Below are 22,409 nucleotides of genomic sequence, written 5' to 3'. Positions count from 1 at the left end.
TTATCTATCAGAAGATTAGGCTATAAACATCTAGCCAGCAGCAGGTTGTCCGTGGGGTTCGGAACCAAGCTGTTCACAATCCAGGCGGTAAAATCATTTGTCAGCAGGGAATAGGATCCCTTCAGTTGGGAAGGCGGAGGGTCGGCAAACTGCGGCCACGAAAGTCTACAAAGATTCATCGACGACTTCCCAACGGCGCCTCCAGACACCTACACCCCCCAATCGCGACCGCCACGTGCCAACCCCCCCGACAGGGCAGCTGCTCCTAGATGAGAGAGAGAGAGAGTTAGCCAGTATCACTTGGAAATAACCCCAAAACAAAATATTAAAATCTATCTAAAAATTATGTAAATTAAAGTGCAGTTGATCGTGTTACGCTATTTGAAATACTTACGAACCCCAAGCTGGTACAAGCGTTGCATAACTCTCTTCTTTCACCTGTAAATGTCTGCACGAGAATCAGCACTAAGTCTTGGGTATCGACGGCGGTTGCGAAGAAATAATTAAAAACTTGTCTCTCTAAGGAATTTCAACTAGTTAACCCCTGGAACCATGGAGCGCTTCATCGGAATTTTCAGAGGGTAAGTGATCGCATGCTACTCTTGTTTTGATTGTTTCGGGTAAGCCGCCGATTGAAAAAAATGTACCCCAAAAGCGAATGTGTGAGCTAAAACCCTCCAAAACGAATAACCGGCTGCCGTCCCAAAATACAAAACCTTCGGTGATGATCTGGTTTGCCTAAACATAAGTCCGGCCGAGATAAGCTTTCCAGGCAGTTTTGTTTTGATTGCGTTATTCGTCTTGGAGAATTTTGGCTGCCCTCAAATATGAATTAAAGGGAACTCATTGCGTGTAATTATGGTTTGCCTTGCATAAGTAAATCAAAGAAAATAAAAAGAAAAGAAAAACAAATATGTAAACAGACAAGCCCGGTGAAGAAAACGAAAGAAATGAATTAATAAATGTGACCCATACAAAGAAACCAATCAACTGCACTTGAAACTAAGAAAACCTATGCCTAGAATAAAAATTTAAAAGACCAGTTTTGTTAGAGAATATAACTTGAATTGAAATCATGAAGTTAAGTGAATGAAATCTTAAATAATGTACGTTAATTACACCCCTACAACATTTGCTTGTAAAACTTAATTATATATATACCATGATGAAAGGCTAAGTCCCCTTTTAATTTTTTTTCCGAGGACATGGGGCTCTAAAATAAAATAATAATTAACTATACATTTTGGGGTTCTTAATTAACACCTTAACAGAAAGAACCAAGGTTGGGAGGGTATAGAAGGGTAGGACGAACAACATCTTAGTCCCATCCGCTTTTATCTATTCAACTTAAGTGCTGCATATCGATTTAGTTCATCCGCCATTCATTGTTCAGTTCCATTATTGTTTTGAGGTTATAGTGCGGAATTTCGATTAGTTAGTTTCTGGAGGGATCTTTAAATATTTCGACGTAATCGCGATCTACAACAGCCGCAACAACCCACCCAATTCCTCCCGCTGAAGCTAGGGGTATCAAAAGGTCCCAATCGCGAGTTAGTTGTGGATTCATGGCCAGTAGGTTATCTCCAGAAGGTGAGACAGAAAAGACTTTTCCTACAAGGCGTGCGTTACATAATGAGAATAATAATGAGAATAATAATGAGAATAATAATGAGGATAATAATAAGAATAATAATGAGAATAATAATGAGAATAATAATGAGAATAATAATGAGAATAATAATTTGAATAATAATGAGAATAATAATGAGAATAATAATGAGAATAATAATGAGATTATTAATGAGAATAATAATGAGAATAATAATGAGAATAATAATGAGAATAATTATGAGAATAATAATGAGAATAATAATGAGAATAATAATAATAATAATAAGAATGAGAATAATAATAATAATGAGAATAATGAGAATAATAATAATAATAATAATGAGAATAATAATAATAATTATAATAATAATGAGAATAATAATAATAATGAGAATAATAATAATAATGAGAATAATAATAATGGGAATAATAATAATAATGTGAATAATAATAATGGGAATAATAATAACGGGAATAATAACAATAATGGGAATAATAATAACACACGTTTACAAAAACAAATCGATGAAATACGCCTTCAAGGAAACCTTTGTTTTCCGGTAAGGTACATCTCCCTGATTAAGAAAAGGGCACTTAAAATTTTTTCTATGGTACCAATTTTTTTAAACTGGTGTAATAATGAGAATAATAATAATAATGAGAATAATAATAATAATAATGAGAATGATGAGAGTAAAATCAGTAGAACCAAACCTAGATATTATTTATATTATTATTATTGTAAAATTATAATTATTTTTATTTTTATTATTATTATTATTATAACTATTATTGTAATTATAATTATAAGAATAATTATAAATTATATTATAATACTACTATAATTATTATTATAAATATAATGATAATTATAATAATTAATTAATTAATTATAATTATATAATAATAATTATATAAATAATATCTAGGCTTGGTTCTGCTAATTTGGGGGTCCTCATATCGTAGGGGGAAACCTGTTCGGTGGACAATTATAAGCAATATTGCCAAAGAAACTTTGGTAATAGTCTACAAAAGGGGCATGTGGCCCAGAAATCGCTCGATTTTTTTATCCGTTACTCGTAGAGTAAAAGGGTATACTAGATTCGTCGGAAAGTATGTAACAGGCAGAAGGAAGCGTTTCCGACCCCATAAAGTGTATATATTCTTGATCAGGATCACTAGCCGAGACGATCTAGCCATGTCCGTCTGTCTGTCCGGATGAACGCCGAGATCTCGGAAACTGTATGAGCTAGGATATAGAGATTTGGCATGCAGATTCCTGAGCTTCTTACGCAGCGCAAGTTTGTTTCAGCAATGTGCCACGCCTACTTTAACGCTCACAAACCGCCCAAAACTTTGGCTCCTACAGTTTTAATGCTAGAATAAAAATTGTTACTGAAATGTGTTGTCCTCATCAATACCCATTACCCAAAAAAAAGTTTGCCACGCCCACTCTAACGCCCACAAACCGCCTAAATCTGTTGCGCCCACAATTTTTATGCTAGATAAAAATTTTTAACTGAAATGTCTCGTCAATACCTATCGATTGACCCCAAAGAAAGTGTGCCACGCCCACTGTAACGCCCATAACGTCTAGATCTGTCTACCGCCCACATATCCATATATTGAGATCGCGGGTATGTGGCGTATTTCAATCTCGCTTTACTGCTTGCATATCTCCATTTCCCTTTGGTCTCTTTAGCTGAGTAACGGGTATCTGATAGTCGAGGTACTTGACTATAGCGTTCTCCCTTGTTTAGTAGTTGCTTTATTGATGTTGATGCTGAGGCTGAGTTTAATAAAACCAATAAGGCCTTTTTACAATTTATATCTTTATAACTGTGGCCGGCAGTCCGTGTAGTGACGAATCGTAGCGGGAGTGTGCGCGAGGAGACTCCTATATATAGTCTGATATAAATGATTCTATGTTTCGTTTTTTTGAAAAAGTCACAAAAGTCAACGGTCAATATTTATTTTTAAAGAAAAGAATCGTCTTTATTTATTCATTCATTAAAGATATAACATTTAAAATAATTTTGGTTTCAAAAATAATTTGTATTTATATGAAAAGAAAAAAAAAGACGATATTAGAAAACGTTCTGTTCCTTTCGCATTATCATCGATGGTCAACGCATTATTCAGTACGACCATAGTCCGCGTTTACTACGTAGTGCAGAAAAGCGACTTTGACTTTCAAAGATGTGTAGCTATCGTTATTTAAAATCCCAAAAAAAGAAATCTGGTCCCACTTCTGAGCTTGCACATACACTCACAAAACCACTTGCGCATGCGTAATGAACGAATGTTAAAAATAGCACAACCTCCTCCTTCATTCTCTTTCCCTCTTTCCTCTCGCAATTATGCGTACAAACGATCTTAGCCAGCAGACTTGAAATATGTTCGTTATGGCGGACTTTTTTTAACGATCATTTTAAGGTCATACTCTCACCCCATTAAATATTTCCCTAATGCATAACAGAAAGAAAAAGTAGAAAAAATTTGTTTTTGATGGTGCGCAATGGATTTTAAGATTTTTAGGCATATTTTTCATTCGTCTAGCCAGCTTGTTCTAATAACCTAATATTTAATGGACTAAAATTCCAAGGATTTTCGCTTACTAAGCCCTTGTTCTTTACAATAATAAAATACAATCGCTATTTTAATGTGAATACCACTAAAATTAATTTAAGTTTCCTGTACACTTGATTTTTAAAGGGTATAGAAAAAAAACTTATTGTACATAAAATTATTTCATTTAATGTTTATATTTACAGTTAACGTCTACAAGATGTCGATATCAGTAATCAAATACAATTACAATATCTTAGTATTGGTTCTTTTTGCAACATCCAATATATGTGTACATGGATCAAATGACCCATATACAATATTAGGGATAAACAACTTTGCTACTACACAGGAAATAAGAAAAGCTTACAAGCAATTGGCAAAAGAATGGTAAGTCTATTCTGAGAAATGAATTGGGTAAGCTGTCTTGTGCTACTTTTCACTCGAAAGTAACTTCTTTAAAATTGATTGGTTTACTTATAAACGTAATGACTCTTCCCATTTCAAACAGCTGATTACAAAGGACAAAGGTGTATACTTTGTCTAAGTTCTTTTTAGCAATAAAATGAAGATTGGACTGGAAAAATTCAAACATTTAAATAAAGTTGTTAAAATTAGAGGAAACGAAAACAAATTGAACGAAAAACGAACGATTCGTTTTTTGAACGTCAATTTTCCAAAAATAGATATTTATCAAAGGTTTAAAGGCAGGAAGTTACTGACATCTATTGAGCATATTCCTGTAAAAGTTCGATGGTGAAATTTTAGCGGAGTTAAATATTACAGCTCTTGGCGACAACCAATATTTTTTTCACTTTTAAAAGTTGTAGGCTAAGGTGAAGATCTGATAAATACACACTAAAACTCTATGCAGATGTTAAAATTATTTATTTTTCCTTTAACAAAAGTTGAAAATGTACAATAATGGAATACAAATTTAACTGTACACCTAAAAAAAAGACTACTTCAGTTCTTGATTTAAATTGAACAAATTGACAGACGGACATGGGTTAGATCGACTCGTCTAGTGATGCTGATCATATATACCTTATGGAGTCGGAAACGTCTCTTTCACTGCGTTGCAAACTTCTGACTGAAATCATAATACCCACGCCAATCAGGATCGCCGTGAAGCGACGACGAGGAAAATCAGAAAGAACCACAAGAATTAACCCTTCGTACCATAAGCAAAGCTAATTATTCATTTTCCTAATTTAAAATTTTGCGTCTTGTTTTGGTCACAGACCATCGGAAACTCTCAAAACGTGGCAAAATACAAGGTGTGTTCCAAAGTAGACAGGACTTTTAAAAAAAGGACAGAACAAATAGTTTTTTCGGCAAAATCAATTTATTTTATTCAAAATAGTATCCTTCTGCTTTAATACAGCGTTTTGCACGGTCCAAAAGCATGTCAAACGAGTGTTTTAGCTCGTTGCCCGGTATGGTCGCCGGTGCAAGCCTTTTGAATGGCCTCTACGTCTGCATAACGCTTTCCTTTCATCGGCAAATGCATTTTTCCGAAAAGGTAGAAGTCGCCCGGTGCCATATCAGGTGAATACGGGGAGTGGTTGATGGTTAAGATGTGATTTTTGGTCAAATAGTCGGACACAAGCGTCGATCGATGAGACGGCGCATTATCGTGCAACAAACGCCAACTTCTATCTTTGCGATTTTCGGGCCGAACACGTTGAATACGGCGCACCAAACGCTTCAAAACTCCAAGGTAGAAAACCGCATTAACGTTTTGGCCGGGTGGAACAAATTCTTTGTGGACAATACCCTTGGAATCATAAAAACAAATCAGCATTGTCTTCACTTTTGACTTCTCCAGGCGCGATTTTTTGGGTTTCGGCTCGTCCGGCGCCTTCCATTCAGCACTCTGGCGTTTCGTTTCAGGATCATATTGAAAACACCACGTTTCGTCACCAGTCACAATCTTGTAAAGGAAGTTCGGGTCTTTTTTTGCCTCTTCAATGATGTCCTTCGAATGTTGAATTCTGAACAATTTTTGGACGTCAGTCAATTTGTAAGCCCAAATGTTCGGTCAAAATGCGATAAATCAATTAGGGTATTCAATTGCGTTGCAAAAGTGTAAACTTTGTAAATTTGCTAGACGAGAATTGTGAACGCCCTCTATTTTAAAACATCGTCGCAGGATATTGACGTACAAAAGAAAGCTAACTTTTAAATTTTTGTGAGAAGAAGGCTATGATCATCGCTTGGTTTCGACCTCCCTGGCTCTCTTCCTTGAGGGTTTTCCTTCCATTGAAATGGTTATTCAATTATTTTGTTTTACAGAAGACAAATATTTTTCTTTTGTATTTAAAATTCAAATTTGTTTCTTTCCTTTCACTGTCAATATCATGGATTTAAGCCCAACTTTTCAGTATATTTTTAATATTTTAGATAAAATTCCTACCCATTATTAACCCCCTATTTCTACACAAGTACAACAGGTTTGTATACATAGGCTGGGGTGTTGTAGGCCTTGAAAACTATTTTGTATGGAAATTGTTGTTGGAGCTGCTTTCACTATTACACTTTTCAAAAGTGTGCAACGCAATTGAATACCCTAAATGTTTTGGAGATGTTCAATTCTATTTCCATGAATTTCAATGATGATCTCGGCTAATTTTTATGAATTCACGCACAGTTTCTATGGAATTTTCGGTGATCACGGATTTTGGTTGGCCCACATGTTCATCGTCATTTATGTCCTCACGACCATTTTGAAAACGTTGAAACCACTCGTGCACTCTGCTACGGGATAGGCAATCATCGCCATAAACTTGTTTCATCAATTGAAACGTTTCGGTAAAAGGTTTACAAATTTTAAAACAAAATTTAATGTTGGCTCTTTGCTCGAAGCTCATTTTCGCACCGATGACAAAAACATACTGACACTTAAAACGCAATAACCTCACTTGCAATAGATGAAATGTCATGAAATTTTTACTGGAAGTCGATAAACGATAGCAGATTCTAACGCACCAGTTCACATATAGATGGCGCCACTATAGGGCGCTAGATTATAAAAGCCCTGTTTACTTTGGAACTCACCTATTTTTCTCTAAAACCAAGATAAAAATTTAATGTGTCATACCTATCAATTGATTAAGAAAAATAAGTACACAATAAAACGAAACCAACAAAACGCTTTAGTGGAGTGTCTCGACTATCAGATACCTGTTACTTAGCATTTAAATTGATAATGGATAAAAGTTAAGTTAAAATGTTAATTCGCAAAAAAATGCCTCAGGCACTCGGGATTTGCTATACGCGAGTTAGTCGTAAACTAATGGGAAAACTAAAAGATTAACAGCGCTGTAAAGAGCACGAGTTCTCGTTCTTTTTACTTTCTTTTAGTGTTTTGCAACACTGGCTAAAGATATTTTCTTCTTGACAGGTTGGTGGGCGTCAATCGATCGAATTGATGAGACCAATACATTTCAGTTATAGTTTTTTTTAGCATTAAAAGTGTGGCGCCACTATTTTGGGGGGTTTGTGGGAGTTAGAGTGGGTGTGCCACATTAGCGTAACAAACTTGCGTAACGAAGCAAAGAAACCTAAATATGAAATTTGAGCTCTCTAGATTTAACAGCATTCAAAACATCAGTATTTATATGGACGAATTATTTGAAGTTTGTGGGAGGTTTGTGGGCGTTAGAGTGAGCGTATCACCCTGCTTAAACAAACTTGCGCTGCTTAGGTATCTCTAGAATCTGCATGCTTTATCCCAGTATTGCAGCTTTTATAGTTTCCAAGATCACAGCGTTCATACGGGCAGACGGACATGGCATGATCGACTCTGCTAACCATCCTGATCAAGAATATATATACTTTATGTGATTGAAAACTCTTCTTTCTACCTGTTACTTTTTGACGAATCTAGTATACCCTTTTAATCTACGAGTAATGGGTATAATAATTATTAGGGGAGTGTAGGGTAAGGTAACGATTAGGGTAAGGTGACAAACTCGTCAAAAAATTCCAAATAATTGTAGTCAATTTATCTTATCGTGCCGACAATTTATTCGTGAGACAATTTTGACTAAAAAGTATGTTCAAAAACCTAAATACCTATTCAATTCATACGGGTCTCAGAAGTGCCAGATCAAAACTTTGGGGAAAACCAGGTCAGACAAATATGCACGTACGTGGTGTGTTTTATTGTTTTGCGCCTCATGAAAGTGGCACCATCGTATTTCCAACAGTACCTTGTACGGTATCGTGACGAATGGAGACTTAATTCTTTTTTTGTTGTTTGTTTCTTTTCCGCAGCCGATAATTACAAAAAACAATAATTGTACCCTTGCAGAGCGTATTCTGATTTCAGTCAGAAGTTTGCAACGCAGTGAAGGAGACGTTTCCGATCCCATAAAGTATATATATTCTTGATCAGCATCACTAGACGAGTCGATCTAGACATGCCCGTCTGTCCGTCCGTTTCTACGCAAACTATTCGCTCAGTTTTAAAGCTATCGGACTGAAACTTTCACAAAAGTCGTTTTCCTTTTACAGGTTGTATTTAAATCGGAACCAGCCGGATCGGACAACTATTTCTTATATCTCCCATAGAAATAATCAAAAAAAAAAATTTTTTTAATTTTATCTTTCGTGTTTTTTAACATATATTCTCCTACGCTTGGAAATAACGTTTTTTAATTAGTTCTGAATTTCGAATTTAATTTTATCAAAATAGGACGACTATATCATATAGCTGCAATAGGAGCGATCGGAAAATTGGTGGAAAAATAATGTGAAACAAATTATAGCTTCTGTGTTTTTTGATATATTATCTTTTACTATTGGGAATATCATTCTTTGTATATTTAAGAATTTCGAAATTATTTTCATAATTATAACTGTTGTTTTTTATTTAAATTTATTTCTTACTTATGTTCTAGCACCAGAATATAAATATAAAGAATATAATAATATAAATAATGACTTCCTTATAAATTAATAAAGTAATCACAACATCAAAGTTCAATACTATAAAATGTGTAGGTCTCTACTTACCTTTTCAGCCGTAAAATTCATATATTTTTACATTTAACATTTAATACAGCTAGCACAGTACATAGTTGTTGTAAATAAGTAATTTTTGATTATTTAATGGGCACTTTGATATGTAAAACTTTTAAATAAATGGCATTGCCCTTGTAATTGATTTAATGCATTGTTTTACATTCGGCACGCTTTATCAAATTCGTACAGCTCAGCCCAAGCATATTGAATAGCAGCGCGCCGAATGTAAAAAAAAATTAAGAAATTGTATTTATTTAGTAGATCGTATAATACATTTTTGTCACAAAAGATTATATCACCCCTTTTGTTTGTTGAAGGTGCTATCGTCCCTAGATTTTTACCTCATTAGGAGCTCTTATTGTTTGATTTCAGAAGTTTATGTTTTAAACATCAATCACATAATTCATCTTCATACTGCTTCAATTTTCTTAAATTTTACTTTTTCACTTTCACCGATCTTTTTCCCAAACGAATTAAAATTGTTACAGTCTTTCTATGCAATCCTTTTAGGGTTTGCAATATCTTTTGGTTGTTGTACCACTTAGTTATGATCTGACCTTCACAGCAGTAATGCAGTGGGCTTCGCCTTAAAGTGGATTGCCGTCCACGGTGATGTTAGTTTTCATATTAGTGTACCTCAATACCATAATCTGAAGTCATGTTTAAAAATAAAAATTAGTACATTAGTGTTTTTACTTTTATTCCGCTGTAAAGGTTGGGATTTCGTATGCAATTCTGTGAAGCGCACATTTAAAGATTTTTTCATAGTGAAAACGGATGTTTGCAAAAAGGGCATTTTAGTTTTCGTCAGAAGTTTTTAACGCAGACAAGAAATACAAGTCTTTTCGAAAGGCGAACAAATTATTTCGAAATTCCTTTTTACGATATATAGCACAAGCCTGTAGCTTTAGTATTTTACACGTTAGGAGTTTAGATGTTTTTTCGCAAACAGTGATGTTTGAAAGGAGTGCATTTTAGTTTTCGTCAGAAGTTTTTTACGTAGAGAAACTAACTAACGAGTTTTTCCAAAAGTGGTAAAACTAAAGTTTCCTATATTAAACTAGTTAAGCATCATCTTAAATTTCCAGGACTTTCAAATAGAGTTTGGATTCGGCCAAAAAAAGGTCAATGCTCAGGTAGTGTAAGATGTTCTGAACTGGTAGATGTGGTCACTTTTGTTGATTAATAACTTTGGAAACGAGAATTTTTACATCAATGTGTCGTATGTCAGAAGTTAATGAATCTCAAAGACTATACACCTTAACATTTAATTTGAAACCGTTAGAGCCGTTTTAAGGAATCAGCAAAAAAATCGAAATAAGAAAAACTTTTGCGCACAATTTTTAAACATTGGTATTTAGACAAATTATTTTATAGGGGCTTACAAAGTATTTCAAAATACCTTTCTAAATACGTTTAGCACAAGCGTGTAGCTCTAGTAGTTCACAAGTTACGGGTGTGCAAAATGAAGCCTTTTATAGCTGTTTTTTTCGCCAAACTAGCTAGTTTTTCCAAAAGTAGTAAAACTCGTTTTTCTAATATTAAGCTGTTTAACATCGTCTATAATTTTTTAGGACTCTAAAATAACGTTTCTTACAATCAAAATAAAATTTTCACTTTGAGCAGTCCCCCAAGACCTTGTTTTCCGAATTACTTTTGAACGGAGCATCCGATTTTGACGCGTATTTAATAGCGGGGTTGTATTTCTCCCCACCGGCCCCAACAAATCAAATTTTTAAAATTTCCACTTTTACACTTTCAACGCTCTTTCTCCCAAAATAATGGTTTTTATTTAAGTCTTGGTGTGTAATGTAGATATATACTCGAAACATTCGGACGATTACAGTAGATTTTCATTTCTTTCTGGTGCGCTTTGTCACTACGTGGACTGCCGTCCACAGTGATACATAAATGGCTATATTATTCAAAGAAAAATTTAACTTTTGTTGTGAAATTTGTATTCCGTATCACAGCGTATGTAGATGGTATAATTTAGTCACCATAAGTCTAAAAAGCCGTTGGTAGAACCTTTTGTGTCAATTAGAGTTGCCTAAGTTGGCAATATGATTTGATAACAATGGACTGCATGACAAATTTTTTATCATTATGATACCAAGAATAAGCACAATACGTAAATTTCGAAGATTTCGCATGCTTGAAGCTTTTTATACCCTTATACACAAAAAATATGTCTGTCCGTCCGTATGACCGCTGAGATCTCGCAAACTATAAAAGTTTGAAAGTTGGGATTTGGCATGTAGATTCTTGAGCGCCTTGCGCAGTGAAGTTTGTTTCAGCAGGGTACCATGCCCACTCTAACGCACATAACGCAAAAACCCGCCTAGCACAATTCTTAATATCTTTGAATAATTTAAATGAGGTTCAGCTCTTATTATCAAGACCCATCTACATGCCATATACAAAAATTACTGCAATCAGACCATTAATTAAAAAGTTATATCCAGGTAATAGTCAATATATGCAAATTCAATCGAGATTGCACACCACATGCGGAAAATCAATTATTTCAAATTTGTATACCCTTGCCGAGGGTATAGTGATTTCAGTCAGAAGTTTGCGACGCAGTAAAGGAGAGGCAAAATATTCCCTCAGTTTTAAAGCTATCGGGATGTAAGCTTCCCAAAAGTCTTACTTCTATTGCAGGTAGTTTATCTTATAGCTATCATAGGAATGATCAACATTTTTAAAAATATAAAAATAATTATAACTTTTGTGTTTTTAGACATATTGACTTCTACTTTTGGGAATATATTTATTTTAATATCTAAGAATTTCATCATAATAGCTACCATTCGAACGATCGGATAATTAATGTCAAAATAATACATAGACCGTTATTTTGTTTTCGTTAAACATATACGATAGTACTTTGAAATGGAAAATTATCTTAAAATTGTTGTAATTAGTTTTTAGTTTTCATAATTCGGAAAGCTGTGTACATACAATGCTTCTGCAAGGGTATAAAAACTTCGGCGTGCCGAAGATAGCTCCCTTTCTGGTTTACTTATAACTATACAAGGGCAAGTGAATTTAGACGGATAAAGTGAAAAACCATTGTTTGTTTGTTTGTATATGTCGAGGATTCACTTCAAACGGAAACGTTTTCTGGAATGAACGAATGATCCCTGGTACTGATTGCGTCTTTTCTTGCTGGCGTCCCTTTCTGCTCTTGTGTCGTTCTCTAATCTACTCTCGGCCTCACATTCCAATACACATACTAATAAGAGCTTTCCGTTATTCCTTTTTGGTGCGGACACCTGCATCCATCTATCTCGCTTACACCAGTTCACAGACTAACGTTGACCGCAGAAACTGTTGCCTCAATTTGGAGAGCCGAAGAAACAGCACAGAAGCACATGAAAACAAATGGGAAGCGAAAGACAAATCAAACCTAACAGTCGTTATAATTTGAATTGGACAACTAATCCACGACACGGCCATCCTGACTTTCACACGTCCTCGTGGGTTTCCAACTTGAAAGCATTACAAAATATCATCTCCCAATAATAAATAGAACTAGATATCTTCAGGTAAAAGCAAAAATAATTATATTTTCATTAATCAGAAGCCTTATAAGCTATTAATCTATGAATAACAAATATAACTTAGCATTTTTCCTTTCGATGCAAACTTTTAAATTTAAAAGTCATACAGAATTCTTAGCCCTTAACTAACAGATCGAACTTACACTTCGTCATACTTAAGCACTTACTTATTTTTTTTAGTCTTGAGATTCAAACAATATTAATTTTCCATTTTTATCTTTCATTTCCATTAAGCACACATTATTACATCATCAATCTCTTTCTCTAACAATTTTAATTTTCCTTAACAATTTAAGTCTTGTCTCGATCAACCGGCCAACGTTGCACTAAGTTGTCTCGACTATAAACAGATCAATTTACGGTTTCTCATTTCGACTAACCAGCCAACACATAGCACACAATTGTCATTTACATTTTCTTATTTCATAAAGCATTGCAGCCCTCACCGGCTCGGTCAACATCATCTTCATCCATAACCGCCTCGTCATGATCTGTGGTAATCCCCTTCTCTTCTGATGTCGCTCTTTATTCTTGAGTAGGACATGTTCCTTGACTTTATGCTTAACAATAGTGGCTTTATTCCGATCGAATCTTAATTTGTCATATTTGGAATTTTTTTCCATATTATGCTTAGCTATATTACTAATTAGAGTTACATCAACAACGTTCTCGTTTATAGCCACGGGTGCAAGACCAAATGGTCTAGCTTCTTTTCCAGTTAGTTACTCTATTGGACTAACTTTCGTTGTCCTGTTGGGAGTGCAATCAAGAGCCAGTTGAATTTCGCACAAAGCGTCCTGCCAAGTTCCCTTGCCTGTTTCAACCGGAGTTAGCATAGATTTCAGAGTACTCATCATTCGTTTGACTTAACCATTGGCCTGACTAGGGCCCGTTGCGATCAAATGCAAATCTATCTTCTGTGCTCAGCAAAAGTCACGAAACGCAGTACTAATATTCTTGGACGTTGATGCACTATGGTCAGTACAAACAAGTGGCCCTACGACACCAAGCAATGCTTATTACTCGCGAAGCGCTTCACCGTTTTGAGCGAGTAAACAAAATCGCGGACAAAGAAAAGGGCAATGTAACAATAGACAATTAAAAATACAGGTCAAAATACGAATAGACAAAATACATCAAGTAAAACTTATTAGTTACTAGGGAGGATAGTATTATTGATTTAAAGATAGGAAGTGAGTCGGTAGTAGATATTAGGTGATATAGTCTATTATAATCTTTGCAAAGTACTCCAAAAGGTTCATGCATCGCATAATTAGAGATACAGTGATTTAATACTAAAGGAATATAGTTTCTAGTGAATCTATTTGGCACATTAAAATGCAGGCGACTCAGTAACTCGGTACTCTCTACATCACCATGAACAAGATTTCTAATAAATGCAAGCACGCCCCTGGCTTTATTACCATAGTAGTAATGTGATCTGAAAATTTAAGTTAAGGATCCATATAGATCCATATCTAACGCATAACCATTGAAAGTATAAGAAGAGTAGTGGGGGTGACACATTAATTTACACGTAGAACCATTTAAATTCAGTTCATTATCCGTGCACCATGTTTGAAATGCATTTAGATCCGATTGTAAGGCTAAAATTTGTGCGGGGTCATTATATTGCAGGCACAACTTAACGTCATCTGCGTACATAAGTACACGTGACTTCGTTAAGACTAATGGAAGGCCACTTATAAATAATGTAAACAGGAGCGGACCAAGATGACTTCCTCGTAATACACCAGACATAACTCGGATTAGGGATGAAAAAGAGTTTTTAAAAATGACCCTTTGAGTCCTGTCATTCAAATAACTTAAGATCCACTTAAGAAGATCACCTGGAAACCCTAAAAGGTCAAATTTCCGCACGAGAATCGGGTGATTTACAGAATCAAACGCCTTACTAAAATCGGTGTAGACCACATCTGTCTGACGATTATTTCTAAAACCTCTTATAACACATGAAGTAAACTCCAAAAGGTTGATTGTTGTTGACCTACGTTTTATAAATCCGTGTTGACAAGAGGAAATAAGGGACCTGTGGTGTAAATGGGGCGTAATAATGTTCTAAAAGAGCTTCGGTATAGGTGATAGCTTTGAAATACCTCTGTAATTACATGCGTTCAATTTACTCCCTTTTTTATGAAGCGGGATAACAAACGACTCCTTCCATCTGTGTGGGAAATCGGATGTTTCTAAGGACAAAGTAAAAAGTATGTGCAATAATCTACACAAAGTCTCAGCGCAATACCTAAGCCCACATCCAGGGACTCCGTCAGGACCCGGAGAGTAGACTGGTTTGACCCTTTGCAAATCTAAAAGAAGTGAGCTTTCACTTATAACAGGACAAAAAATAAAGTTTGATTTAGGAATGTCATATGGGTAAGACTGATCGGGAGGACTTGATGTTGAATAGGTGGTTTGAAAAAACTGTGCAAAAAATCGGCTATGGCCTGATCAGATTTATGCTTTGTGTTAACAAAATTATAAAACTGTTTTGGATCCAGTGTAAACTGGGTCTTGCAACGAGCTAAATAGTTTGTATAACACTGGGCGTTAAGCACGGTGAAATCAGACCGAGCACTTAAGTATCGGGAAAAGGCAGCTTGTGAACCGGAAGCTCTTAACTTTTTGTAGAGTCTAGACTAGACTAGAGTTTAAGACGTGCCAGCTCTTTGTTAAACCACGTAGGTTGGTTTGAAATTTTAGGATAATACGTAGGAACGCTTGTATCAAAAACTTCGCTTAATACATTATACAATATATTAACCGCTTCATTTATATTAGTACATAAGTACAGATTGGACCAATTCAAGCAAGCTATAAGGCTGTTAACGAGTGCAAAGTTCCCTCTACGAAAGCAGGGGATGCGTTTAGCTGACTTTTCAGATAGTTCATACACTTTTGTACCCGCGTCAATAGTCAGTTCCAGTGTGTTGAGTGATATGGGTCTTCTGGTAAAGTTCTAGCTATGCAGACACAATCTGGACTGGAAACAAAGCATAGATCCAGTAATCGTCCTAATAAATTTAAAATATGATTTACTTGAGACAATGAATCATCAAGCAAAGCGTCAAGAGAATCATGCTGCGTTGAAGGTAACAATATATTTGAGGTTTCGACGGTGGACCATGTCGCCCTAGGTATATTAAAATCACCTAAAACTATTAACTGGTCCCTATCTGACAGTTTACTTGAAATAAACTGGATAGCGGACAGATGATTCGCATATATTGGGAATTTAGATGACGGCGGATTTATATGAACATGTTATGTATATGGAAATACCCGGAAGGGATAGTTTTATACACAGAAATTCAATGTCAGTTATTTCGTCGGACGTTATTACTTCAGACGTTAGTTCTGAGTCAACTGCAATTAAAACTCCACCTCCCCGTCAGGACGGACGATCAAGCCTGTAAGTTATGTACTTACTTGGAAAAACTTCTGAACTTAGAATTTCCGGTTTTAACCAGGTTTCTGTAAAAACAATAATATGGGAAGACAAGGAAAAACTATCAGTATACAATTTAGTCAATATTCTGATAGGAAAGCTGAAGAAAAGAATCTAGTTTTTTTTCCAACTTGCTTTGAAAGAATTTTCTTTTTTTTAGCTTCGTACTCTTTAACAAAAATGCCAAAAGGCCAAAAATTGGATGAGCACATAGTTGCAAAATGAGCACAGGGAACACCGATCTTAAATGATGATACTTCCCTAGCATATGGAAAATTAAATCGTTCAACCTTTAGATCATCAATCTGAACTTTGTTACGGATATAGGCCGTAATGTCCAGGGATGAAAGGTCAGGATTCAGCCGAGAAACAAAAATTTGTTTCCGCTGCGGTACACAGGTGACTGTTTTAGGTACCACGCATGTAACAGGTTTTGGTACTACGGCATTTACGGCTGCACTACCAGTTTCATTCGGTACTCCGGGACGTTAAGTCAACATGTGGCGTTGGAATTATTATTGTTTTATTTATAACAGATTTTTCGGGCGTCTCATGCGGCAAAGTCTTGCGTTCTATGCATTCGAAACCGAATCTTTTTCAGCTTTCGATCTCAGTACCATTTGTGCGGCGGCTGAGATCGACTGCTGTGCTGCAGACCTCGGATCGCCAGAGAGAGTTACTTTAGCGGCTACCGTGGGTTGTCTATCGACCGCGATCTTTTTACGCTTAGGAGAATCGGGCTCAGATAGCATACGGCTAGTGAGCTGCGACTCAAGCGCCACAAGCAGATCCGAATTTCTACGGCTGTTCCGGACTAATTCCGGCTTTTTGTAAGCCGCCTTATAGAGATGGGTTTCATAAGCAATGCATTCATCACAATAGTAGGGCAAGCCACTTCTCTTGTCGATTGCATCGCGTACCAGGCCCGAATAACCAAGGCATTTTGCATGAAAAATATTCTCACACGACTTGCATTTCTTTTAATTGCAGACAGCCTTTATCGCGATATTCCGAACCACAGTGTCAAGAGAATAAGGCTTCACAAGTAAAAGAGAGAGTTAGAGAGCGGGAGAGAATGAGTGGGAGTGAGTAGGCTGGGGGAGCGTAGGTTTTAGATGTTCCAAAAACAAAGTTTTATGCGTGAATGCGGGAGAGCGGGTAATTAACGTTTAGACTCTTACCGCTCCAAACAGCTTTTGGAAGAAAAGAAGAAGGCAATTTGAAAAAAATAATAACAACAAACACTGCACAGAGATTAGACGTGCAAACTAATTTTGTTAATTTAAACACAAAACAATCACTATGCACTATGAACGGATGTTGTTAGGGACATAAAAAGTTATATAGATATGAAGTTATAAAATATGAAGTTATAAAATATGAATTAAACCCCGATGGTTTATGGACAAAAAGAACAAATATTCGGAGCGCAAGACAAAAACACGACCGTTCACTGAAAGCTGAAAGTAGCAAAGCTATGTCCCTGATCACCTATCAAACGGGGGGTACTCCAAAAATCGATACTAAAGACCTCACTGACTTGATGCAGCTTTCGTCTAGTCTAGTAGTGTGAAACAAATGGACGAACTTAGAAAATGCATCATTTGAACGATTATATATTTCTTTTGGCCTTTTTAACCACTAAGCTTCCCTGTAATATCAACATGAACTATATGGGACGGGACGTTCACCCTTGGAATGGAATGCAATTCAGCTTGTACCTTGCCAGTCTTGCCAGATAGCCTACAGGTAATGTAATTGTCAACGAACTTACGGACATACTTTGATATTTGCACAATGGCCTTGTGAACGTTCTTAACAGCAGACCATCTAAAGGGCTTTGCAATAACAGGAAGACAGTAAGTTTTCCAATGTAACTCAAAGGTTTTTGCTATATCCTCAGGAAGTTCTCAATTGCGCATTTTGGACACGATAGATGATGTTTCTTTATCTCTTTGCTGCTCTGCCAGCAGCCAGCTGTCGGTAATTATTGTCAAGTTTATACGCTTTTCGGTTATACCTTTTGGGTTTTTACGATCTTCTAACACTGGATTTCGAGAAAGAAATTCTACATGAGCCATTCTGTCACCTGGTCTATACTCAATATAGAACTTATAAAACCTGCATATACGACCACCACTGCACTCTAGGAGTAAGCTCGGCTTTAGTTTTGGAAGCTTTGAGTGAATTACAATCCGCATACACCGTAAATTGACGACCATGCAAGTAATGACGGAAATACTCTATAGAGACTTATACTCTATAGCGTCATTCGGCAGGCGAAGAACTTTTGCTGAAATACTTGATCACTCAAGGCTTGTTCTCGATCCTATGCAATAAAATTGCCTCGTAACTATCAGCACTTGCGTCAGTGCACTGACACACTGACCCACTGCAGTGGGTCGAATATAGTGAAAATTAATCTTTGTCGTACTTGCTCGTGCTCCGGGTTCCACTCGAACGATATGCTTTTGGAAGTTAATGCATACAGAGGTTTCAACAACTGTGAGAACTGAGGAACAAATTATCTAAAATAAGAAACAAGACCAACAAACTGTCTCAACTGGGTCACAGACTGTGGGGCTGGCAGATCATTCAAAGCTTTCATTTTGTGATATTAAAGGAAAATCCGGCTTTAGTAAGGGTTTGCAAAACTACCTCAAGTCTTTTTAAAGCTTCATCTTTGGACATGGACACGAAGAACGTTATCTTTGACAAATGGGTTAAGGTCTCGCAATTTGCTTAGCTTCGGAAGTGGTTTGGAAATGTGTATTGTCTTTATGTCCGCTGTAAACTATGGACTATGCACAGTAGGGCGTTTTACTACTTCCGCAAAGGATCTCGACCATGTGCCGCGGTTGGTTATCTTGGCCTGGCTCGCTGGTTGAGTTGCCTCCATCGACCTCTCTCGCTTGTTGCTGTTGTTGGTGGTCATAGCGATGTCGAAGTCTGGGATTACCGCCTTTGCCCCTATGTCCTCTTGGATTTTTTGGTAATCCAATTTCGACGTTTGATCCTCACGTATTAGGTTGGTGACCAGCCGTTTGAGGATACGGAATGCTTTCTTACGTTCAAGAGGTCCTGCCTGGTTAGGTGGTATTCTCTTGAACTCTTTTGCCCTGGAACTCACCACGAGGCCGGCTTTGGCGCTCCCCTCCGGTTGGATTAGCTGGTTAGCCACATCTACGCTGGTGGGAGGCTTGGTCTTGTCATTATGGTGAGTTGGGCTTAGCCGGCTGCGTTGTTCGCTGGCCTTGGCGGAGGTCGACGTCACATGGACTGGGGTATTCGGAGCCGTGACCTTGTTCTTCTTGTCGTCGTTGGATACGACTTCCGACCTTTTGAGAGTGTTGGGCTCTGTTTTGGTGCTGTTGTCGTTTTTCTTTGTAATAAAATTCTCCATACTTAAATCCCACGAGCTGCGTAGAATGGACAGGTCCACCCGGGCAGAGATCCGATGTACCCGGGTAAGGCTGACTTAGAACAGGCGGTCGCCACTTGCCTGAGCTCACTGTTTGAGACTGGGTTTTTTGATGACTCGGGCTCCCTGCCAGATTGACTTTCGGAACGGTACGAATGACACCTTAGTCCAGCCCGGGGTGAGATGAGTTGTGTGGGTAGGGAAGAGGTAGGCTCAAAACATGTGGGAAGGGGGTAAGTGTGAGCTATTTGTCAGAGGCGGCAGCACAAGCGCGACGTCGGTACTGCTACGGCGTAGGTACCCGTTGACTGTCCTGGGCTACTTATTTACGCTTAGTGTTGGGGGCTTGGCGGTAACCGGGCCGTGTCCAACTTCCACGCTTATTCGTAGCTACCCTGAAGAACCAGGGCGCTTGCTATACGCAACCTGCGACCCGTTTGGTAGTCTCGGAAACTAGAAGAGCTAGGCTATTGAGATTTGGCGTGCAGATTCCTGAACTTCTTACGCAGCGCAAGTTTGTTTCAGCAGCGTGCCACGCCCACTCTAACGCCCACAAACCGCCCGAAACTGTGGCTCCTACAGTTTTGATGCTAGAATTAAAATTTTAACTGAAATGTATTGTCCTCATCAATACCTATCGATTGACCCAATAAAAGTTTGCCACGCTCACTTTAGCGCCCACAAACTGCCCACAAACTTCAAAAAATCCTTAATATGAACGTGGATATCTCGGAAACTATCAAAGATAGAGAATTGGAATCTCAGATTTAGATTCCGTAGCCTTGTACGCAGCGCAAGTTTGTTACGCGAATATGCCACGCCCACTGTAACGCCCACAAAACGGCAAAACCTGTGTCGCCCACAATTTTCATTTTAGATAAAAAATTTTAACTGAAAAGTACTGGTCTCGATATCGATTGATCCAATTTAAAATTAGCCACGCCCACCGTAACGCCCATAACGCTTAAATGTGTCTACCGCCGGTAGGTGGCGCATTTGAATCTCGCTTTGCCGCTTGCATATCTCCATTTCCCTTTGGTCCCTTTAGCTGAGTAACGGGTATCTGATAGTCGAGGTACTCGACTATAGCGTTCTTCCTTTTTTTAATCTTATAAATTTGCTGCCGTCGACCAGGTGTTTGTGAATAGGCGGCCATCTGCATAGAAACGTTGTCCTCCATAGTGAACTTAAATGATAAAAAAAAATAGTGCGTTCAAAAATTGCAAGTAATGTCACCGTCAGTGCTTACATACTTACATACCTATATATGTTCTGTGTGTATCTATGAATTTATGTATTTAGTATATATATTATGTGGGAGTGATATTACGAGAACCACCCTAACAATCCCGATCTAGACAAGGAGAACGACGACACATTCCAGAAGAAGACGGCCCAAAAGAAGTAAAGGACGAGAACAACGACGATAAGACGAGAATGACGAGTAGAGGCAGTATTTGACGAGATCTGATCCAAAGAAGACGTGCTTGTGTGAAAAGCAAAACGACGCGACGACTGTCTTAATTATACTCACATTGTGACTACCATATTTAATCATTTAAATAAATACCTAAACTTATATACTTTAAAAATAATAAAAACCCCACATATTTTATTATTTGGAATGTACTTACCTGATTCAATAAGCACTAGCACCATGCACTGAAATATTTGTCGTCTTTTACACAATGTCGAGCTCACAATGATTTATCGATAACTACGATTGCTTGCACGATAGGCGCAGTTCGACTTTCGAAAAGAGAAATACAATTATTGGTATCGACGAGACCCTGGATTTGGTCAAAATGACACTAATTAGGTTCAAAAAAGATTTTTCATACAATGAAGTATACTTTTGACACTCATTTAGGATCAAATTGATCCCAAAAATTTGATCCTAGGTGTAGTGTATCAAATTGACACTCGAAGATTTTTTTTTGGGTGTAGCGTTTACTTGGGTGTTCTGTCGGCCGGTACTCTTAGCTTGCGTTATCTGGCTTAACTCGAAATATTCGTTAATTCTGTTGCGATAACGGATCCATTCATCTGGTGACCGCTTAAGGCGGCGTTCCAGGTGTAGGAAACTATTTAGTGCCATCTGTTTTGAAAGGCAACTGACTTCATAGCGTCCATCCTCTAGGCGCCGGTGGGTTTCTTTAAAGAATTCTTCGCACCAAGACTCTTCAGTGTGACATGGGCTCAGCTGCTGACCCGGTTCGCAAGCATGGCAGAAATATTTGAGACAACAAATCTGCTCCGATTATTAGGTCGATCCCTTTGGAGTGGTAGAATTGAGGGTCTGCTAGTAAAAGGCCAGTGAGTTGTTCCCAGTTCAAAGAAAGGATGCTATAACCGGGTAAGCTTCTACTTCTAAGCTGGGTCATCTGCTACATGGTGGACGAATGCTGAAGCTAACGGTGTCCTTGCACTGCTGAACTCCTACAATAGTGGTGCGCGTGGAAACCTTCTTAAGACGTAGCGATTGGACTGCATCTTCCAAGATTAAGGTTGCTTCGGATCCGTGATCCAGTAAGACGTTGATCGTGGGTTCTGGTCCGGTTTTTGGATTGGTGATATGGACTCGGGCAGTAAAATGCTCCGCATTTTGCGGGTGAGGTTCCCAAACAATTGAGACACAGTATAAACCGGATGCCTAAATCCTTTCGCTGATAAGAGTCCATAGACAGGATTGCGGGGCAGCCCGAAGGATGTCGCAATGCACGCAGCGAAAGTTGCTGGGAACCCG

At 37.5% G+C, this 22,409-nt stretch overlaps 1 protein-coding gene across 8 annotated transcripts in view; it reads left to right on the top strand.

The window, feature by feature from the left end:
- l(3)80Fg (dnaJ homolog subfamily C member 16 l(3)80Fg) overlaps positions 1–22,409 on the top strand; it is a 554,754-nt gene that overhangs the window by 93,379 nt on the left and 438,966 nt on the right. For 7 of the 8 annotated variants that reach the window (XM_065868464.2, XM_036822413.3, XM_036822412.2 and 4 more), the window contains one exon: positions 4,386–4,569. The exons of the other annotated variant lie outside the window; for it this stretch is intronic. In XM_065868464.2, the coding sequence (XP_065724536.1) occupies positions 4,400–4,569 (170 nt within the window). In that variant the 5' untranslated portion in view covers positions 4,386–4,399. The remainder of the gene's footprint in view (positions 1–4,385; positions 4,570–22,409) is intronic. 8 annotated transcript variants of the gene reach the window in all.

This window comes from Drosophila suzukii, chromosome 3 (assembly GCF_043229965.1).
Source record: "Drosophila suzukii chromosome 3, CBGP_Dsuzu_IsoJpt1.0, whole genome shotgun sequence".
NCBI lineage: Eukaryota > Metazoa > Arthropoda > Insecta > Diptera > Drosophilidae > Drosophila > Drosophila suzukii.
This window is presented reverse-complemented; position numbering and strand designations above follow the sequence as displayed.